At 35.5% G+C, this 23,318-nt stretch overlaps 1 protein-coding gene across 4 annotated transcripts in view; it reads left to right on the top strand.

The window, feature by feature from the left end:
* Window positions 1–23,318, top strand: part of SOX6 (SRY-box transcription factor 6) — a 243,134-nt gene that overhangs the window by 173,495 nt on the left and 46,321 nt on the right. For all 4 annotated transcript variants that reach the window (XM_054390717.1, XM_054390714.1, XM_054390715.1 and 1 more), the window contains 3 exons: window positions 8,581–8,730; window positions 12,506–12,686; window positions 14,625–14,815. In XM_054390717.1, coding sequence (XP_054246692.1) covers window positions 8,581–8,730; window positions 12,506–12,686; window positions 14,625–14,815 — 522 coding nt within the window. The remainder of the gene's footprint in view (window positions 1–8,580; window positions 8,731–12,505; window positions 12,687–14,624; window positions 14,816–23,318) is intronic.

The following is a 23,318-nucleotide window of genomic DNA, read 5'->3' as shown; positions in this document are numbered from 1 at the left end:
GGCCAGTACCTACACTTTACAAGGTTAGATTTTAGACTCAGTCACACTGGAAGAAATAGGAAGTATTTTTAAATACCACAAACTGTTGACACTTGTGAAGTGAGTAGTTATTTCAATAGAGCCAACATTTCATCTATTCTGTGGTGTATCTATAAGATACCTAAGACTCGGTCTGAAATTTAATTGTTAACAAAAAAATAGGACACCTTTTTGAATTAATTTTTCTTGCAGAGAGTGAGCTTTTCTTTCACAATTTTGATGCTTCCTCATTAAAAATTCCCAACAGCCTCATAGGGTGATGGGGTGACATTATATCTTGGAAACTTGTCGAGGTGCCATAAAACTAATAAATCACCTTACTTTCTAAGGGGAAACAAATACAATATTACAGAGGGAACTGCCAGGTGCCAAATTATATACATTGTCTTAGCTACTAACAGTGATTGATAATTTATTTGAGCATTCTTTCCCAGCTTTTGCCCACAGCTTTACAGTAAATAGGTTGTGAACAGGCAGCTGCTGAGAGACTGTATTTTATTGTCATAATTCGATAAAATCAACACCGTTTGATTTCTAAGGGACACAATCTCAGGAGCAATGCCTAAATGGGGTTTTGCCTGCATTTAGCCAGCAAAGTAGAGTGAACTCTTGGATGGCCATTTCTACTTCATTACGTCAAAGGAGGATGAAGTCAAAAGAACAAGAAATGCCGTTCGCAAACAAAACAGAAGTGATCTTAAGAGCACCTTAATGCACCTGTGCCTGAAGGCAAGTTAGTTCTTTATTGTGCTGGTGCATGTATTCTATCTCTGTAGCATTTCTCCAAATTTACATGAATGTAAGTGAGAGAGACTTTGAGACTGGATGTCTTTGCTGTCAGGCCATGATGATAAATAGGGGAGGATAGGGAAAAGTGGGTCTCTAAACATGGACCTTGTCATCTCATTCCACTTGTCTGGTTGTTTTTTTCTTTCCCCCAAAAACATCAGCATGAGCCTTGGGGCCAGAATGTATTATCTGCAATCCCTTTATTTAAGAATAAGCAATGTTAATAACATTTAAGAAAAATTAGTCAAATGATAATTTCATCTTCAGTTTACATTTCCCATTACATTAAAAATTTAAGTAGATATTTTATAGCTGACAACACTTACTCAGATTCTTCCAATACAAGCCCACAGTATCATGAATAAAATCAAACTTAAGATAATAGTGCAGTAACCACAACATGCAAGATTAGCCAAGGACAAAAATATCTATAATTTCTTTAGACCATGTGACAATGTGAACATTTAGTTCATTCATATTTTGAGCAGGACCTACTACATGTGCTTTGGGACTCCTCTCTATCTGAAAAATGAGAGAAAAAAAGGAAAACCTATGAAAAATAGATATGTTTTGCTAATTATTTTCCCCCCATAGAAGTCTGGGTCTTTATCACTGACTTAACAGATCCTCTTAGCATCTGTCCAGCAGACTGTGGACTTTATTAGCAGACAAGAGACCCACTAGATTTAGAGCCTGCTGGGTGCATCTTCAGCTTCACAGCTGTGGATTAACTCAGACTTTCCAGAAGAGGACAACCATATGGGATAATTGGTGTCATTGGGTAGCTAAAAAAAATATGAAGAAACAAATATCATCCAAACACAATTCACTGTTTTTACAGCCACAATTACTAGTCTGTTTAAGAAATAAGAAAGGCAGCATTACACTAAAAAAAGAAAATCTATTCATATCTGTGTGGGAACCTAATCAGGCTCTTGTTTCCAATGACGATGGCTCCACAGTCGCACCAGGTCTGCGACAAGAATGCTCCTTTTGTGTGCCGATAATGTGGAAGCGATAAAATTTCCTATAAGAGACATATGTGTTTACATCATGAGATGTGTTATTTGACAAAACACTTTGTTCTCTGCATATTTTCCACACAGAGTTTCATGCTGGGTTGTTTTGCTGGAAAGCTTTGATTAGCTAGAATTAGTTGCTGAAGTAAAATAGACACTTTTGTTTTATGAGTCCTCTTGCTGAGCTGTAAATTATAGTAAAACATATAAGGAGTGACAGAAAGAAGTGCTGATTTGAACCTCTGACCCATGATTGGCATAAAAACATAAGATAACTCTTTCAAAGGACTACTGAGAGCCATAAATATTCCATGGTCCACTTAAAGTTAGGACCTTTTAACAAAATAAAGCTGTTATTTTGCATAAGGGGATCTCAACAGCAGTACTACAATACAAGCTGCAGCATTTAAAAATGTGTAGAGATTCTTTTATTTTCTCTATGGGCTGGCCCTTCTCCACAGCAGGGCAGTAAAAGTGAGGAGAGTGATTTTTCTTTTTCTGAACCAGTACAATGAATTTGGGGTTGGTAAAAGGATTTGGAACCAATTGGTGGAATTAGGTATCTGTTACTTTGCAGCTTGGGAAAGAGCAAAACAGGCATGTTGGTCTCCTAAGGAGACACGAATTGAGTGGAATGTAGGGCCACATAAAATTTTCCCTTGACAATAGATAGAATAGCAACTGACAGACACTCAAATTTCTGGTGTTAACAGTTAAAAAAAAAAACCACCAAACAAACAAACACAAAACCCCCACAGAACTAACTGGTAATGTTATTCATGTAGCTGAGAAAGATTTGTTTTCCTATAGAGGCACAGCTGAACACGTAGGGAAAGCTGAAGTCTTCTAACTCCACCTGTGACTACAAAATGTATTATTATATGTATTTTCACAAATGCATTTAATTTGTTTGCACATATTGGGCTTTAATAAATCTGTGAGCACATTAGCCAGCAAGTGCATAAATAATCACTGTGACAATCTTTGTTATTATGACAGTAGTTATGATAATTCATTAGCTGCCTGTTTGTGTTATACCTTAACAGATTTTTACAAATGTATCTGGTACATTATAATAAGAAGCAGAGGCTCTTTGCACTCTGTAACAATGAGCAGAATCTGTGGTAGGGTGATGTATGGGTCTTTAAAATCAGAATTTTGTGTCCATCATGGAGAGGTTAGACCTGTAAAAACTGGGGAAAGAAAGGAATGTTGCTGTTCATAAGAAAACATGCACATATATTATGACACTTGAGCTCTGTAGAGCAAAAGAAATATTTGCAATGTACTATTATTTATCATATTTCTAAATTAAACACTTTTTTCCTAATTGTTACTTCAACTTTATGTAGCTGTACTTGATCCACACCATTTTAGATACACCCATGTAAAGCCAAATATTTCTCAGTTATTTAGCATAAACTTGAGAGATAAGTTGATGCTGAATGCTTCTTGGTTCTTAAATAGTGAGCTGCTGTTATGTGTGCTGACACACACAAATGAGAGGAGGGTCTGGCCCACAGTGATAGCAGATCTCTAAAACTTACCTTATTTTGATTTGTTAAAATTTTTCTTACAACAAATTGAGAAAATGCTACTGAGACATCCAACTTTTTATAAAATGCATTGTTTTCAAAGGTAGCAGTTGCTCAAATATATGGTAAAATAAAGGAAAGCGTGCAATTTTAGCATAAAATATTATATCTATTAATTTGAAGGGATCTTGTTTTCGTCAGCAAAAGCTTTGATTTTTTTCTTCAGGTTTTAGAGTTTTAAATTTGAGTAAGGATTGCTTTCAGGTGTATGTACATTTCCTTTAACAATTTTATATATGCACCTTTCCTTCACTTTCTCCTCCTCTTTTCCTTTTGTGTGGAGAGCACTGCTAGAACACAGATGCTGAGCTGTAGAAGGTGTTTTTCTGGTGATGGCATCTGGCTTCTTGGCAGACTCCACAGGCAGTAGCTGCCTTCTAGTTGCCCCTGGGTTTGTCACATGATTAAGCTGCTGATGAGTTACTTAGGCTGGGTTTCAGGATGTCCCTTTCTGTTAGCATACCTCTCACTCGAAGGATCTGCATAAAAATAATCTTCAAACAAAGAGAATAACCACCATGTGCTTTAAACAAACAAACAAACATATGCAAATATCGCCATGGTGCTATCATAGAAATCTCAACTGCAGTCTTAGTCGCTGAACATAATTGGTGCAAAAGACATGCTAATACAAAAAAATAAACAAAAACCATTTATATACAAAAATAGGAAGGAATAAATACAGTTATCATTAGTTTAGAAACAGTTCTTTCATTTAGATTAAGATGTGTGTGAGGTTTTTGAGGAGGATATTTATGCTTCTGCACTATTTTTTGAGAAGATTGCCTTTCCTGAAATGCTGAAGGCTTTGCCAGTGACATCAGCTCAGGTCAGCACTTATTTCCATGGTTTTATCTATGACACCCAAAACATGGGTTTGAGTACTAATCCATTCTTCATACAAACAGTAGAGAGGTTTTTTAGAGACTCTGTTTCCTTCACTCTGTTTGACATCAGGCTTTTTTTAAGCACCTCTACAACAATAATAAAAAATGAGGAGTCCTACTGATGGTGGAATTTTTTGTTTTGCACAGCTTCCTTCAGAAATGTGGACTGGAAATAGTAAAAATGTTGCTGGGTTTGGTGAACTTGTAAAAACCCTTTGTCATTAGGCACTTCTAAGTGTTATTATTACTTATTATGTACACAGAAGGAAAATTCTGGAATTATAGCTTTGTAATATTATGTACTAAATATACTATGGAAAAAAATAACTGCATTACCTCCTGTACTGCAGGATTTCAACAGCACTTGCAGTCACTCCTTAGAGTTTTTCATCTTTAGAAACCAAATTACTCATTGTCTAAATAGCTGAACTTTCATCTCTATAAATAAGATATTTCAGCTTTGCACAGTTCATTTTAAATGCTGACAAATAAGGATTCTCACTTGATTCTCAGTAGTTTTATTGTTCAGTTTCATTTACTGTAGCAAATGTTTTTGTTGAAGATGTAACACAGGACTTACATTTTTAGTAATGGAAAACTTTAGAATTAATTGGGATCCATAATATTTAGCATTTGTTTAGGAGGAAAAATAAATTATAGTTTCTAACAGCTTTGGAAAAATGAAAAAAAGAGAGTGTCTTTTCATCTTGGTCCTATGTCTCTTAGTAAAACAAAATAGAAGGTTAACTGTTTCTAGTGCAGACACCTTCCTGTTTGAACCAAGCTACATTCTACTGAACTTTGTTCTGCATCATCAGTACAAGTACAGCTGTTGCAATTCATCATGTAAGGCCAACCTTCATCACCTGCACTTTGATTATATGCTACGCTTTGCTATAGTTTCTTACTGCAAAAAAGAGCAACTGAATTATATCCTAAGTGCTGTGACCAAATTCCTGTCTCCAAAGCAGTCAGTTGAAATGCCTAGCCTTTGCCTTTTTGTTCTTTTGTATACAAGTGCAACTGCGCTCTCTTGCCATTGCCTTAAGTGAGACCTGTAGCATTTGAAAATCCCTCTCTTCAGTGTCAGAAACTACACTGGAAGCTGTGAAACTACATCCTTGCTCATGTACCTTGCTCGTGTTTTTCACAATTGCTAACTATGCAGGAGCACTCTAACTCAAGATCAGCAGTACTCATATGCTGGGAGATGGATTGTAAGGATCTAACTTAGTGAGCTTTTGGAAAGCCCAAGCTATACTTTTAAAATAACTTTTTAAAACAATCACCAATTCTTGAAGTTATTGAATATCTAATTTTTAAATTAAGGGCCACAACTGTGGTATTTGCAAAAATACAATTTTTTTCTCCTTGCAATAATACAATTTTTTTCTCCTTGCAATAGTGGCATGCACTCATTTTTCCATTCAAACTGGTATTTATAAGAAGTTATACAGCCTCCAACACCGCATGGTAATGCTGCTAGCACAAGATTTGCAGTCATTTGTGGACATGTGAACCAGAAAGCTAATTACTTAGTTTTACTTTTGCTTTTATGGTGTAATACAAATTTATAGAAATGCCAGTCTAAAGCCAGTACTATGACTTTGGAGTAGCATAGTGCTGAATTACAGACACACACACACACACATACATATAAATGACAACATTTGTTTTATTTTGCTCCCTTTAGAAACGTTTCTTCTTCATGCTACTTGTAGTACTGCCAGTACAACCTTCACACACTGGGAGAGGAGTAGTGGATAATGCTAATTTTATTCTGACTTTAATGTTTGCATTTGCAGAATCAAGCAGTCTCCTAGTCACTATAACAGCTCATTTTTGTTGCTGTCTCTGTGACCCTTAAAGTGCTGTGGATATTTCAGTTTCCAGTCACGCTCAGGGACAGAGCACCAGGTCACTGAGGAGCCCTCCTCCAAACAGTGTCATGTCTCTCTTTGTGTTGATCTTGAGCTACCCAGTCAAGATATGGATGCACCATGGGCTGGAGATTTTAGGGATGATGAAGACACCTTTGCTTACTTGTTTTGGCTAACAAGGCTATAAGCTGTGCATATGTTGGTGTGTAGGTGCTCACAGTGTGTGTGTGGGCACTGCGGAGTAGCTGCTGGAAGAAGAGAGCCTAGCCAGTTCCAGCTGGTTCATCAGCAGCTCCCCCACAGGGCACCTCAGAGCCCAGCAGCCATGCTGATGGCACCTTCAGAAAGGGCAAAATAGCACACAGGCAGTCAGGGGTGAGGGGGAAATGAGGAACAGCCCTGCTGGCAGCCAGCTGGAGGGATTGAGGTGTGGGAATCATCAGTGTAGAAGTAAAGCTGAGCCTGGGAAAATGGCAAGGATAGAGGTTGTAGTTTTTGTCTGTCTCTCACCATACAACTCTATTGTGACTGACAATAAATGAAACTAATTTTCCCCAAGCCAAGTCTGTTTCAACTGTGGTGGTGACTGGTAAGCCTTTATCTTGACCCACATTTTACAAAGCCATATATGCTACATTAAGTATTAACGTTTTAGTCTACTTTTAGTAAAATCTAAGTTATCTCCCCCAGACAGTTGAAGTACAGGTTCCTAATATTTAAGTAGGAAAGGAAAAGTATTTTAAAAGACAAAGTCCTTAAATTGTATTCAAGTTTATTATGTCTTCTCTTTCATAGTACAGTGAAGATTATTTCTAAGCTGAAAATGCGCAGGCTTTCAGAACTTTAAGAAATATTCTTCTCATATAAGTAAAGCATTCTCCTAAGTAAGCATAGATTGACTTAGAGAATATGCTAAAAGTGGTAAGATCCTAGTAGAGGGGAAAAAAACCCACCACTTAGAGTTGTATGTATATCACTAAAAGCTAGGATTGAATTTCTATGTTCTTTTTTTTCCTGGTTTTCTAGTGCAGGAAAAAATAGTATTTAGCAAAAATATTTAAACACCATTGTTTTCAAAATATTATTCTCTTATCCTTTTGTAGCCTCTGTGTGCTATTATAAAGGGGTGGCAGGAAACAAACAAACAAACAAACGAGTTTTCATTTGTCACTCAGAGTTCTGGCTCTGCCTTTCCTTCATGCGTTTGTCTAGCCACTGAGTCACTGAGTTTATAGTATTGTGTAACTTTCATTTCTGTGGAGGCTTGTTATATTAGAAAAATTGTTCCAAAGAAAGCAACAATTATGACATAAGCACATCTGGCTCTTGCAAATTATTCTTTATTAAGCTTTCATTTAATTACACGTGCTGAAAGGTCTGCTTTTGATTACTGTAATTTTTTTTTTTATTTGTCCATCTGAATGATAGTAATGTTGGAAATTACATATAAACCACCTGGCTTTTTTTTTTTTTTTTTTTTTTGCTAATAAGGCAAAGTTTATATATATTTATGTCTAGAAGAGGGATTAGGATCTTCCCTATTTATGGTAGAAGAATTATGGCTAATGCTAATTCAAGGTGAGGGTTTAAATTTGGACACTGGAAAGAAATTAAACCTATTTGTTTTTGTCCAGGAAACCTTTTGTATTGGTAGGAATAGTTTATTTTCATATACCAGTCTTTTATTATATTTTAGTGAAACTTTTTTTAAAAGTTCCATGAGGATATTTTTGAGTTTTCAGCATTATTTACATGAATTTTTAAGGCCTACATTCCTTACTAGCATTTGTAGAAGTTATAACCATCACTGTACACTAAGATGGAGCCATACTCTGTTGTCAATTTCAACTTTCACTGCTGCCTAGAGATGATGCAGAATCACCATTTGGTAGCAAATGATTCCTATGCCAGCTCCCAGTAGACATTCTTGAGTTGATGGGCAGTTTTGAGGTAGGAAAAAAAAACCCTGAAGCATTATTGTTTCTGACAGGATTTTATACCTCCTTTTCATAAATAGCCTTATAATGTGACCAATTTTGTTTGTAACAGTTGGGCATAGTATAAACTTCTGCTCATTACCATGACCATCCTTGCAAGAAAGAAAGGAAAAAAAATCAGCTAAAAGTCAAGCTAAGAAAAAAGGTATTGGCATGTGTGAGTCTTACAGTCTGTTTGGTTTGTGTGCTTTTTGGGTTTTTTCTTTTTGAAAGTAGCCAGAAGGGAAAAGCCACAACAAGAAAGTGCTGGAAAAAAAAAAAATCTGTAATTCCTTTAAGAGAAGAAAAAGTGGAGCCATAAAAATTATGTACATTTACAGCTTCCTTTTTTTTAAGGAGTTTTGCAGGAATATATTGTATATCTTGTCTTCCAGCAACTGTATGCTGCTCAGCTGGCAAGCATGCAAGTTTCTCCTGGAGCCAAAATGCCATCTACTCCACAGCCACCCAATTCGACTGGAGCACTCTCACCCACTGGGATGAAAAACGAGAAGAGAGGGACCAGCCCGGTAACTCAAGTTAAGGTATTTTTCAGCAAAGAAAAAAATCAATGTCTAAAAAGACCAGTGAAATTAAGTGGTGTGTTGAATTGTTTTACAGTTGGAAGTTGAACTGCATGCAAGCTCTTCAGTATTCAAATAAAATGTTCGGTTTTAGTGCCGTATGATCAGTATAGAGAAGGGAAGATAAAAATTCACTTCTTGCTTCCAAAAATGCCAGGCATCCCTCTTCCTACCACAGGCAGCACAATGGATTCATCAATAAAATGTGATATTTTCAAGATCTTAGTTTGTAAGCCAGTAATGTGCATAAGTGGTGTCTGTTTAATGAATTGTTTCACATTGAACTTTTGAGTAACTCAAAATACAGTCCTGCTTTATATTGTTAGGGCAAAAGAGAGACCATATACCTTCTAATTATTTTACAAACCTCTAGCTGTACTTATTCCACAGTTTTGGAAAAAGCCTCATGTAAAAGTAAGATGTAAGTCAAGACTCCGAGGAAAACATTGTGTCACTGCAGATTGATTTGACTTGTGCTGATTTCACACAGCTGCTGACAGCTGGGCTGCTCCTCGTTGGTTTTGCACCATTGCTGAATGCTTGTGCCTGCTTATTCTCACTTGCTTGGAACCAGGCAGCTACAACATGGTATTTGCTAGCAGCTTCAAATGAGCATCATGCACCCCTTGAAATCTGTGGTGCAGCTTGTACCTTTGGGTGGAAGTGACTGACCTATATTGCTGTGTTCTCCTGAGGTTGTTCTGAATTTCATGAGACCAGGCATTCTCAGAAACAATTTACTTCGGACTGTGAAAAAAGATAGCACTTTAAATGCAGAACTATTAAAACAGACCTAAAGAAGGTATAGAGTATCTTTATACAGAGAGAGAGAGAATGCTTTATTTTGCTAGCTGCTAACATCTTACAGGCACATAGTCCTTTGCCTCAAATCAGCCTGGGAAGGTTTTACTCACTTGAGGCAAGGGTTTCATTTTTTTTTTAAACCTTTTTGACATGAGAGTAAAATATCATTCTTTTGTTCATTATCATCAATCATCAGGGTAAAGTGTGGGTGAGGAAATATTTCTCCCTGGGCTGATAAATTTCTGTGACACTTTTTTGCTAGACTGAGAGTACTAATAAATAAAAAACTCTTCCATTATGGCCAGATCTAACATTTATTTAGCAAAGCGTTCACTTTACTTAACTGTAGATGTGTATTAGTCTAATATTTTACCTCTTGTAATCCAATGCCAGGCTTGAGAGCAGTCAGTGAAATTTACCACTTAGGCAGAGTTTGTTATGGTCAATACAGAAGCCACCAAAAGCAAAGCCCAGCTTTTTCAGCAAAGTTGCCATAGTATAGTGGTATCTAACACCAGTGGTTTATGGAATTGAGAAATACTACTGACTTCTTTAATGTCAAAAAATAATTTCATAAATGAGTGAGCCAAATGGATCTACACCAAACCAAACCTTTACTATATGAGTAAAATTTTCCCTGGTTAAAGTCAAGCACATATCTCCTTGAACCAAGGCCAATACCATTCCAGCTTTGTGGCCATCTGAGTCCTATTACAGCCTTGACCACATGAAAATTCTTGGGGATTTCCCTACGTAATTTAACTTGAATGGACTGAAAAAAAAGAAGCCTTTTTATTATTATTTTTATTAAGCATGGCATTGATATCGAAGATAAACTGCAAGTGCTCCATGTGGACAGATACTAATGGTTACTGGAGAAACTAATTATTAGTGCAGAAGCAGTACCTATATGCTGTCTTTGCAAATTGTTACCTTTATAAGACATGATGTTTTGATGGTCATGAATTGCTAAACATATCCTCTAGCTTTTTTCTGTTTTTAAACAATTGTTTGTATGAACTACATGCAATATTTATAGAACTAATGGAATTATTTTACAGCAGTCAGATCTTTCAAAAAGCAGTTATAACTTTTTTTCAAAGTCCATAGCCAGAATGTTTTCCAGCTTTTTGGTTTTCTTGCAGAAATGAGACTGCTATCTATGAAGTACAAAGAAACAGGTTCTGGCAGTGTTTAGAGGTTTTCTTCGCACTATTCTATCAGTACCATACAGAAATTATTTAGAAATTGAGCATGGTAGCCTATATTCATACATGTACGTGCTCACAACATCTAGTCTATGTGAACTTCATAGTCTGAGAGGGCTCTGAACTCTCACAGAAATTTATTGAAGCCACTTTGTGTCTGTGCAAGGAAACAGCTTGCATGTAAACATGCCCACGAAGCACAAGAAGGGACTATGTCCCCTGTGCCTTTGTGTTTCTGCTTTCACTTGGACTTTGAACAGGTGTGGACAGTTGTGCACATTGCAAGGTCATGAAGAATCAAAATATCATGCAGCTTTATGGAGAACAATGCCATTATAGATACCTGTTTGTTACATTCTCCTGTTTAATACATTGTGTATCATCAGATGTGCCTTGCTATGTCACCATCGAACAGGAAGAAGAATGGAAGAACTGAGATAACGTAGTGTGTTATTTATTCTGACATACATTTCTAAGCTCTGAAGTGATCAATGCAGTGTTTTAAAATATGGACAATATTCTCTTATATCCAGCATGATTCTGCTTTGGGCATATTTTAAATGAGAAATCTATCTTACTGGACTTTTAAATTACAGAAAACCAGTTTCACAGTTTTCCATATGCTTTGTCTTGCTTAACACACTAGACAGATGGACACAGTCAGAGAATGGGAAGGTTATACTGTGAATATCTGTACTGATCAAAGAAATTAGTTGCTAGAATGAGTCATCTTCCAAAGGTTAAAGTATTTCTTAGGACTTATACTCCTATAGCACTGAAACCAGTTATCTGTTGAAGAGTATTTCGTCCCTAATTGCATATGAAAAGTATCAAAAGATATAAAAATCATGATACTCAATTTTACATATCCTTAAAAAATACTCCTTGTTTTTATGCAAATAAACATACAAGTACACTGAAGGTTGAATGTACCAAAAATAACTATAGAATACAGAAATAATCACAGAAGTATCAAACAAAGAGAATAGCACTTATGTGAAAAAAAATTTGATTTTAGATAAATCTGTCCAAAATACATGACATGTTTGAATAATAAAATATTATTAAATAGTAGAAAAGGGAATATATTTTTAAATGCATATTGTATGCATTCATTACCATAGTAAGTCAAGGAATTTGAATTCTTATCTGCTGCTATGGGGGAGCAGTATAGATTATTTTACTACACAAAACGTGCACTCAAAATAAGATACAAAGAATGTGCAAGTTAGCAGCAGCATTAATTGTGGGCCAAAGAACTGTCGTGGTTTCCAAATGATTCTTTCTTCTGAATCCTTAGTTTCTAATACAGTTAAAAATAAGCTACATAACTTATTTTTATGGTGCCAGGAACTTTTCAGATAGAACCAATGCAAAAGCATTACTGAGCCGCTGGAAATTTTAAATAATTCTTTGTAAATGCCCTAGGTTAATTTAGATCTCTGAAAACACATTAGGAAATTAAGCTGTAATGTGAGCTAATTCAAATTTTAATTTGGCAAAAAGAATGATCCAGCCACATAGTTAATGTAAATAGAAGCATAACACAGAGAAATTAATGAGATTTCCTTTCGTTGAATCTTAAAGAAGGCAGATAATTAGCTTCTTTTGTTATTATTGCTGGAGAATGTGGTATTGTCTTTGAGGTGTAAAGTAACTGCTGCCTGCAAAATGATGTGTTCATTTGTCTTTTCCTAATGATTATTTACATTAAACTCTTGTAGGATGAAGCAGCCCAGCCACTGAATCTTTCAGCCCGACCCAAAACAGCCGAACCTGTCAAATCCCCAACGTCTCCAACACAGAACCTCTTCCCAGCTAGTAAAAGCAGTCCAGTGACAGTGACGAACAAGAGTGGCATCCCCAGCCCACTTGGTGGATCTCTGGGAAGAGGATCCTCTTTAGGTAACTAATCTGTCCTGGGGAAAGGAGAAAACTGTCAAATTTTCTATATGAATTCTCATCTTAAGCACACTTTCTTCTGAATTAGGTATATGCTTGGGCATACATTTCTGTTTAAAATTGAAAGGAAAAAGCAGGAAAGATTTTCAAAGAGCACTGGAATTTCAGGCTTTTACAAGAGAAACAATTATGATGCAGCAGTGATATGCATCTACAAGAAATACAGCAAATATCTATGTAATGGAAGAGATTCACATACATACAAATACATGCACAGAAGAAAATAGAAATGTGCATGTAAAATGTATAAAAGAGGTTCGTGTGAATATCTTCCCCCAAAACTTCAGCTGGGTGTATACATTGACTTTTGACCTCTGGACTAAACAAATATCTTTGCATGCACCTGGAGCCTGAGTGGATAATAGACATACACACATAATGGCTCAGGTGATCAGTGTACATGCATTGCCACAGTGTTACATACCTTAAAATAAAGAGGTTCTCAAGCACTTTGTTGATCCAGGGTTAGGCAACAAAACCAGCAAAGCTTCAATACAGTCAGTTAATTTTATTATTTATTTTGGTGTTTATTTTATTAGTTATTTTATTATTTGTTCATATTTTTATTATTTGTTCACCTGTCTGTCAAGATTTTGTTAATTCATGTGGTTGCAAATAGGGAAAATTTTACCTGTGTTCAAGATTCTTTAATTAAGAAATAAAGCGTATTAAGTAATGAACCAAAATTGAACTGAAAATTGTGTGGTCTACCTTAACCAGTCAAGAAACAGAATCAAGAGCTGTAAAATATAGATGATCAGCCTGAAAGTTCAAATAGTAAATTTTAGCAGTGATGAAATACTTACTGCAGACCACTTATTCACAATCTGTAGCTCAAGTGTACTTGCAAAATATATAGAAACACTTGTGAATAATGAACTGATATGTTAAAAACATACATTAAATACATAAAAATTATTATTTGTTTCGTCCCAAAACACTTGGGAACATCAAAATCTCTGAAAAATATTTTCAGATATCTATGTATTCTACCTGGTCAATTTATTTCCAGCTATCACTGCACTATCTAACGTTAGAAAGTGGCATATCAGTTTGAAGTCACAGACCATTACAAAGGAATGATGAGAAGAAGATACTCCTAAGGTGTGAATATTTTTCATGTAAAGTCATAAAAACATTTCTCTCAATCCTTATGTGTATGAAAAGCCAGTAAAACATTGTCAAAATCAGTAAAGAATGTCAGAGCTTTTGCTCCATTTTTATAATAAATTTAGGTGATTGAGAGTCTAACTCTCATTAAGTCATGCAAATATGGTCCCCTACTTCTTTAGGCTCTAAAATGACACTTAGTTCCTGAATCAGTTCGGAACACTGGAAATTTTACTCATCAAGAAAACATCATGATTCCTTTTGTGCAATACAGTTCTCTGCATTCCTCAGTGTTAAATCAACTGTTTGGTTCTTTTAATCTTAATACTTTAATTCTTATTTTAAAGGAATTCATAGTCCTTTGAGATTGAATTTGCTCCATTTTACTTATCTGAACTTCAGTGGAGTCAAAAGAATATTAAAATTATATTTAAAAGAGAATTCCAAGTCTTAGCCTCTTTGTTTAGTCATTTTGTATTTTGTGTGTCTGGGTTCTCATTGTGGGTTTGTTTTTAATTATGATTTATTTTATATATAGATAGTTAAAAAATTTAGAGCTTTAATAAAAGACATTTGTTCTTGTATGTGTAACAGCAAAAAAAAGTGCACAGGCTTATTAATCACTTCTGTAGATTAATTCAGCCTTCAAACAGACAATTGCCACTCCTCTTTTTGCAGATATTAGTTGGTTGCAGCTTTAACAGTATGAGAGCTGAGTGCTGGATTTTAATTTGGATAATTACCTAAATAAAGTGTATTCTCTGTTTATAGACATCCTTTCCAGTCTTAATTCACCTGCCCTATTTGGGGACCAGGACACAGTAATGAAAGCCATTCAGGAGGCTCGGAAAATGAGAGAGCAGATCCAAAGGGAGCAGCAGCAGCAACAGCAGCCGCATGGTGTTGATGGAAAATTGCCCTCCATGAATAACATGGGTCTAAACAACTGCAGGAATGAAAAGGTAATGTCTCTGCCACACAGTCTGTCATTTATTTTTCTTTTCTCTGCAAATAGCTTCTTATTTTATATAAAATATCTTATTAGAGCTTTTAGCCATCTCTGATTTCACATTAAGTACACCTTGTCACTTCAGTGCTGTGCTACAAACTTCTCTACATTTACATGACAGCATTCAAAAAATACCAGTTCTGTGCACTCATGTGATGAAGCTGTAAGTTTGCATATGGGAAATGAATTGGCTGAAGCTACCATTGTTAGTGATCACTGGGTTTTGAAATGATTGAATTGATAAACGTGGCAAAAAGGCCAGTCGTGTACTGGTATGATGAGTATTGCAATGCTATTGAATGTATCTCAACGTGCTTGGGTTTGTGACTCAAGTTCAACAAAGTATTTAGGCTCAAAACAGTGCTTTTGCCTTTAGTTTCAATGGAAAATTAGACATCAGACTTCCTTGTTAAATCTTCGTTGTATTTTCCAAACATGAATGAAATGGGACAATAGAATAAACTGGTAATCAGATAAGTGGTGAGAGAAAGTCGCCAGCACCGGACTGAACAGGATATCAGTCAATTTACAAAATAGCAGTTGGGGATAATATCCATAAAGTAAGGAACATTTTCTATCACACACACTTAAAGGACTGTTGAGAGGACAAGTAAGTGTCTTGGAAAATTCTTTATATCTGTACTGACCTGCTCTGTAGCCTTTCCAAGTTCTACAAGATCTGCTTCAGGGACAGGTGTGTTACAGAGCCAGTGAAAACTGAATCAGATATTTGGCTTGAGCTGTAAGGCTGCCTTTTTCATGAAGAATGCTTCTCTCTTGGCTTCCCTAGAGGTGGCTTACACTGCAAAATACAGCATGCAGGTTATTTTTCACCACTGACACAAAATCAGTTATATATCACAATACTTATTCCAGTTAACAAGAAAGGGAAAAATATTATCCCAGTAATCACTATGGCATTGGCAAATAGGAACAGTTAGGATGCAATTTAGTAATGAATGAAAAGAAAACTGACACATTCGTTAGCCTATAAAACAAGTGTTTCAGACTGTTTGCTGCAAAAAAGAAGAAAACCAGGTAGCTTTCAGTGCCTATAATTCATTAACGAAAATTCTGTGGTACATCTATATATTAGAGGGTTGTTTCTTTGTATCTTGGGGAGGGAGGGAAAATTATATTATACTCCAAATACTAACAGGAATTTATAGTCCAGGATGAGTTCAGGACTCAGCAGAATATTAACTATATCTTAAACTGTGAATTTGATGGTACTATGATCCTTTCTCAACCCACAAGGGAATGCTTGACAAGTGGATTGTAGCAAGGCATGGAAATGCAAAGAAACATTGTAAACGAACCCATCAAAAATTGATACATACCTTTTAATCTACATTTTATATTTCTTCTTGATAGGTTCTTTACTCAAAACAAGAGAAAGTCTCAATGTCTATTGAAAAGATTTGTTAAACTGTTGCCACACAGGATTAACAATGCGTTTGCAAATCAAATTCAAAGGCTAATAAATATTTATTTCTGCTAGTGTTAGTTTAAATGTCAGCATTGAAAACCTCATTTAAAACAGATTTATGCTATGAAAAAATACAGAAATTAAAAAATAATCAGACAGGCCATGTTCAGACAACACTCTAATTGTAAAGTCAGTATTTGTCCTGACTAAGAGGTAGGCTACTAAAGCCCAAGTAATAAAAATAAAATAAACATCACACCTATGATAAGTATGAGGCATTTTAAAAATTATGCTTATTTTAAAACATGGTTATGAGTTTCAGGAGTTTGACATTTAAAAATATCTAATACACTATAAGGGCTATTAGAAGAATTCTTAACATTTGATTGACTTCGAAAAGTAAGTATAAAAATGGCATCCACTTATCAGGTCTGCTCCCTGAGTATTTTCAGTACCATGTTTATATCTTGTATTCAATATAACAAGTTTCTATTTAGTCTTTCACCTTTTAAAGCAGAGTCAGTAAATATTTCACTGAATAATCTGAAATTTCTTTTTTTGTGTTTGTGTGTGTCAGTTACCAGCAACACACAGACTGATGCACAACTTCCAGATTGAGGTTATACATCAGGCAGTCAGAGAAAGAAAAGTTTTTTACTTGAAAATATAGCAGAGTCAATAGGAACTCTTTAACAAATATAAACAGCATCATTCTCACATGCCATCTTTTATGAGGAGGCTTTTCATGGTAGCATTGGAAACTTTTAAAACCTAAGAATAAAACAACAGCAAAGGAATCTGTTAAATTTCTCAGTGCCCTTACATAATCCTGCTGGGTTTATTTATTGTAGCATGTACTACAGAGCGAACCATTAAGGCAGGAAGAAGCTGTAATATGTACTCTGGTTTCAACTGGGGTATGCTAGTCTGTTATCCTTGCTCTGCAGATGCAAGAGAAGGCAGGAACTTGGTATAAATTAGTAATTTTAAGTGAAAACATATCCCCACTCTCTGTCCTAAAGAAAATAAAAGAATTAAGTCAGCCATGAATACTAAGGGGATGTATTTATATTTTATAGCAAGTATAAAATAGATTACAACGAGAAGCATCCTTTACATAACCAGAATTCTAGAATATTCTTCATTCCCCCTGCTTTTCAAATTTATATTATGATCTATTTCTTTTACTCTACAAATGATGGGCAGGATGATCAAAACGGGGAGAGAGGAGGAATGATAGATCTCTTCAATTAGAAAAAAACATGACTTTGAAATAATTGTATGCCGAGAAGATTGTGTATACTTTCTGTCATAATCCCAGTGAAGCTTTGATAACATAGTTGCAATTTTGGATTTTTTTTTTTTTTTTTTTTTTTTGTGTGAAGAAAGAGGACCCTATGTTTTCAGGACCAAATTTTCAGAAATGGGCTTCAGGTAATTAGACTTGTATAAATGAGTAGGTAGAAGCCAGCACCAGAAAAAAGATGACAAATTAATTGCCTGCAGCTGGTTTAAAAAAACCCTATTGAGTTGTGGTCAGTTACTGGTCTTCAAGTTCAGATAGCTGGTAATAGTTTGTTGTGCAAATGATTGCGCTATGAAATTATGTACATAACTTCAAAGCCTGGGCTGAGGCCTTTTTGAAAATGTGTTATTTAAATCTCAGAAAGCTTTGTATTTGGTTAGAGACACAGAATTGAAAATTGCCTCTGTTCATATTCTGCGGTTCAAAAAAATATCTTACAAAGCTTTAAAAGTGCTCACAGAGATTCACTTGTCAGAAAGACCAAAGCAAAAACATGCAGCACTCTGACACAGTCCAACTTTGTCATTTGCTAAAGCATTAAGGTTAGACTATACTTTTGAGACTATAGCATTCTGTGAAGATCTGCAGTTACAGAGAGAATTCTTGTACTATTGTGGGTTAGGGTTAAGCAGGTAAGCACCATGTAGCTGCTCGCTCATTCCCCTACAGTGGATGGGGAAGAGAATCAGAGGGTAAAAGTGAGAAAACTCATGGGTTGAGATAAAGGCAGTTTAATAGGTAAAGGAAAAGCCACACGTGCAAGCAAAGCAAAATGAGGAATACATTTGCCACTGCTTGTGGCAGGCAGGTGTTCAGCCATCTTCAGGAAAGCTGAGCTCCTTCACATGTAACAGTTACTTGAGAAAATAAGTGCCAAACCTCAAAATGCTTTCCCTTGCTTCTTCACCCAGCTTTTATTACTGAGCATGACGTCATATGCTGTGGAACATCCCTTTTGTTAGTTTGGGTCAACTGGCCTGTCTGAACCCCCTCTGAGCTTCTTTTGCAACCCTAACCCACCAACTGGCAGGCCAGCATAAGTAACAGGAAAGGCCTTGCTGCTGTAGAAGCACTGATCAGCAGCAGCTAAAACATCTTTCTGTTATGAGCACTATTTTGGTCAAAAATCCAAAACGCAGTGAACCAAAATTAACTCTATCTGAGCCAAAGTCAGAAAAGCACAAAAGGCAAGAAGTCCTTATGGCAGAGTTGACTTCTACTCCACCTGGTGCTGTTCAGGTGTAGTCTGACTGAGGAAAGGGAAAAAGTAAATGTGTCAGTGGTTTCACAGAGTAAATGGAAACACTGGGGAAGGGGAGAAAAATAGGAAATTCCAGAAAATAGGTTCATTTTATATGCAATAAGCAAAAGTAAAATCAAACGAATATTGGCTTTGCTTGGAAGATATGACTTTTTTTCCAGTCAAGCCATGTACTCCTTTTTGTTAAAGGCAAGAATTTGCGTTTCTAGATCTACTTGTATTTGGTTTAGTATTTCAAGCTAGCATGATTGCCTACAAGATTTGCTTTGATTTAAGGCTTTAAATGAACCTGAAAATGCTATATAATTTATAAGATAACTGACATTATTTTTAAAAGGACCAGATCCTCTCTCTTTTGTGCATAAAGCATGAAAACACTGGCAAAAACACTTCAGAAAACATCTCTAGAAAAAATAATAGGCAAAAATATGTTAGTTTCATTAAGGAAAAACTTATGAAGTCAAGACAAAACACATACACAACTAATAATCACAACACATCTGCTAAACCTAAGAATATACTCTCACCTCCCCATTTACTTACCCAAGTAGCATATTCATTGATGTGAGAGAAAGAATTTAATATAACATTTGTGTGTTTATATTCCATTTTCACACTTCTGTAAGATTTTCCAAGCAACTGTGTATGCACAATTGGAAACCAGAATTAGACCCCAAAACAAAGTACATGACTCATCACCTACCTCCTGGGAATTACGGTACTTTAGCACCTCTTATAATGAGCCTTTTATCCCTTTCTTATTTCTACATCAAAGTTTTACAAGTTGAATCCACTTTTTTTTTTTCTAATACAGACCACAGTTTGTATGCAAAATGTGTACATTCTTTAAAATGTATATTATTTACCCTTGGAGATGTTACAGTCGATTGATCAAATCCATATTTAGGCATTTGGATTTGACTTGATAAGCCATAACGACTCCTTTGGAGGTGTTATGGTCTGCTGTATTTAGGGACTGTTAAATATGTGGATTATTGACACAATAGAGTGTAACAGCTCCTCAGGAGCTGTTATGCTTCATCATTTCTATGAAGCTACTGCACATGCGCACAAAGTTTGCCTGATAAAAACACTTCAGGAAGTCTTTGTAGGAAAAGTTACTAGTCATGCATAATCTCCTTTTGACTGCCTGCAGCCCTGCAATGACTCCATCATTGTCTTGCTTTTTTCTAAATGCAAGCAGGACTGGATTATGGTGCCAACAGCTTTTTACCCCCCTTTTCTCCCCATAAATCCAGTGTTATGAACAGCACAACTGCAGAGGGAGGAGTCCCACTGTCTTTTCTGCATTCAGGATATTTCTCAGATTCTCATCAAGAGAAGCACCTTGTTATTAGCACTCTTTTTATTAATAATTTCTCAACTGTGGTTGTTTCTTGTTTAAAGCACACTTAAGAAAATACATTTCTGGTGCATCCTGCATTCAAATTATCTTTTCTCCTTTTACCAAAAAGCAGTCATGACCACCCTGAAATCAAGGAGATGAATAAGATGGTCATAAGGTTCTTGTGGATTTGTATAAATCTTTATAAGTAGTTTAGATTTGCAATGACAGATCTATTTTAATTTGCTTTTATCTTTTAAGAAAAACTTCTGGTTTCTTTACCTTTAGTTTCTTACAAAAGAAATTTGTAACTAGCAAATTAGAGATCAATGCTTATTTTGCAGTCTGCTGGGAAACAACAGAAATTTCAGCTGGTTAAATCTTGCTTCTGCTTGTAATAAAGGGCAAATACCTCATAATTAGGAAAAAAAGAAAGCAGTATCAACAGTGAATGAGTAGTTTTGCAAAGTTATTACTTTTATTATGATATTGTCTTGGTAGTCATTGTACCAAGGTCTACTCTCACTGCAACTTAGGGAAGGTCCTGCCCCATATATCTTACACTTAGGTGTAATTTAATTTAAGTAAATATACAGAGACTCTGTAATAGAAAATCTGGAATGGTATAGAGAGAAACAAAAAAAAGAAAGGCACTGATTTACTTAAGCAATGTTAGTGTGGTCTCACTTTCTTGCAAGAGTATAGGCAATTTATTCAACTCAGTGGGAGTGTATTCCATCTGTCTAATGAAGAATCTGATTTCCACAAAGAGACACTGCAACTGGGGAGCTGTTTTTCCTGAATACGTCATTCTGCTCAATTTCAGACAAACCTTTCCCTGGGGAATTTCTGAGATGTAGCAGGACATGCATAGAGACAATCTGTGCACAGCTCCTTCATTTCATAACATGAGTGACTTGTCTAAGTTAATAAGAATAAGGAAGAGTTTCAACTGTAAATCCCAACAATTCTCGTAGTTCTTAGAAAACAAAAGTCCTTTATACTTTAGTGTGATTTAGGCCAATTTAATAATCTGCTTCTGGCTGTATATATGTAAGCAATGGATATTTTTTAATTTTGGACATTCAAAGTTAACTTCCTGTAACCATATTTGGGCCATCAATATTTTATTCTAAAAAAACCCCAACCCTTTATTACTTAAAAAAAGAAATAAAAAAAAAAACAAACCAAAAGTTGTAATCTTTTGTTCCAATTTTTTTTTGAAACTACAATAATTTTGCAATTTCCTTTTTAGGTTTAAGGCTTACCCTATCTACACAAACCTGTGCCTTCATTTTATATCACTTGTGATATTTCCCTAATTTTGAAAGAAAAATAGTGACTCAAATAAAAATTTTCTGAAGTAGATGCAATGCAGGAGCCTAAGTCCCACTGAACTAGCTCTGAAAAGTTTACCCCAAGGCAGACAAGCAGATTTGTTACTGTGCATGCACCAACAGCCTATTTTCAGTGAAATTCAGCAGGTTTGTATCCTTCTGAAGCACTTTCTACTATGATTTGGACAATTCAGAATTTCAGCTGATGTAATACTGCCCCCTTTTATTAGAACTGCAAAACATGCTGGACTCCAAACATTTAGTTTTGTACCTGGAGAAATTCTGTTTATTTATGCTGTTGCTTCCAATATTTGAAATTGTATGACAAGATATGATAAAGCATGAAATCAATTAAAGCTTATGACAGTGAACAGGGGGAAAAATGTAGTGATTTCAAGCAACATTTTTTCAGGGTATATTGTGTGTATTATAAGTAGGCAGCATAGGACTCCAGTGGACAGTCTACTATTTTTTACAAGAAGTCCAAGGAGTGTTAATGATTTTTACTTGTCATATGTGCTTGCATTAGTTTTCTAAATCAGTGTGGTTATAGGATAAGAGTAGGGCATTGTCTTTTTTTTTTCTTTTCTTTTTTGTTTTTCTATCTACTGTGTTGTCTGATCAGGAATAAGATGCTTCTTGGAATAGCTGAATGATTTTAGGATCTCAGACACAGAAGAATATTGCAGTGATTTTTTAAAAGGTAATTTAAAAAATATTTTAAAATGCAATTTGAAATTAAATTCAAAGCAGAGCATCTTGGAAACAGGAAATTAATTCCTGGGTCTTCAACTGATTCTTCTAAAGAGAAATGTTTCCATTACAAAGAAACAAGGGAAAAAAAAATCTGACTTTCAGTATAGGTCTGAAGCCTGTACTGTGTCAGTAGCTTTTGCAGATATTGCAGGAAATAAAATCAGGCCTAGAAATTGTACTTATGCTTAAATAAATGTGTTATCTATCTCTCTGTACTTAGTGAAGAAGGTGATGGAATTGTAACGGCACACGCACAGAGGAGTCAAACACAGCTGTAACACTGGTACTCAGGTTGTAAGAGTTATGGGAGGAAAATACCAGTGCTAACATTAGCCTCTACAGAAGAACATAGCTCCATTATCAAGGCCAGGTTTATAATGGGAACCAGGTGCAGAAGGCTGTGGGTATGAAATCCTGTCAAGTCTGTTCCTCCAACTCAAGAGATAGAAATATTAAAGCTGCTCATGAAACGTTAGCTTTCTGTCTGTATGTAACATATGATTCAGCCTTTAATTGATCATATACTATTGCTCAAATACTGCCATTTACACTTAAATATTCAAACTCATGCCTACCACTATACCTACTTTTTTATTTTTCAGATTTACTTTTTGTGCTACGTGTAGAAAGGCATACAAATAATGTATTTGAAATTTACACATTAAAAATACATGTTCACTGAAACTGTGGAACTGACAGTGAAAAGACAGAAAGAAACAGTGCAAAATCTCTGGCATATGTAGGTCATCTAAATTTACAGATAAGATAGCTTTGGCACCAGTTTACTAGGGATGCAATTTTGCACCTATGGAAGAATTTGCTCTGCAGACCTTTGTTTTTAAGCATTTCCCTCAACTGCCATACTTGCCAAAATTGTCTTGCTAAAGTTGATAGTTTGGGCATTTCTCTGCCACTATACTGGATATGCATTTAAATGCTTAGTCCTCAAATTGTGTGGAGGCTGATTAAAATAAAATCTAAATTATTTGTCTTTATTAAACAATAAAAAATATCAATTAAGG

This window comes from Indicator indicator, chromosome 21, assembly GCF_027791375.1.
Source record: "Indicator indicator isolate 239-I01 chromosome 21, UM_Iind_1.1, whole genome shotgun sequence".
NCBI classification, from domain to species: Eukaryota; Metazoa; Chordata; class Aves; order Piciformes; family Indicatoridae; genus Indicator; species Indicator indicator.
The sequence above is the reverse complement of the archived record's forward strand: the minus strand, read 5'-3'. Positions and strand labels throughout refer to the sequence as shown.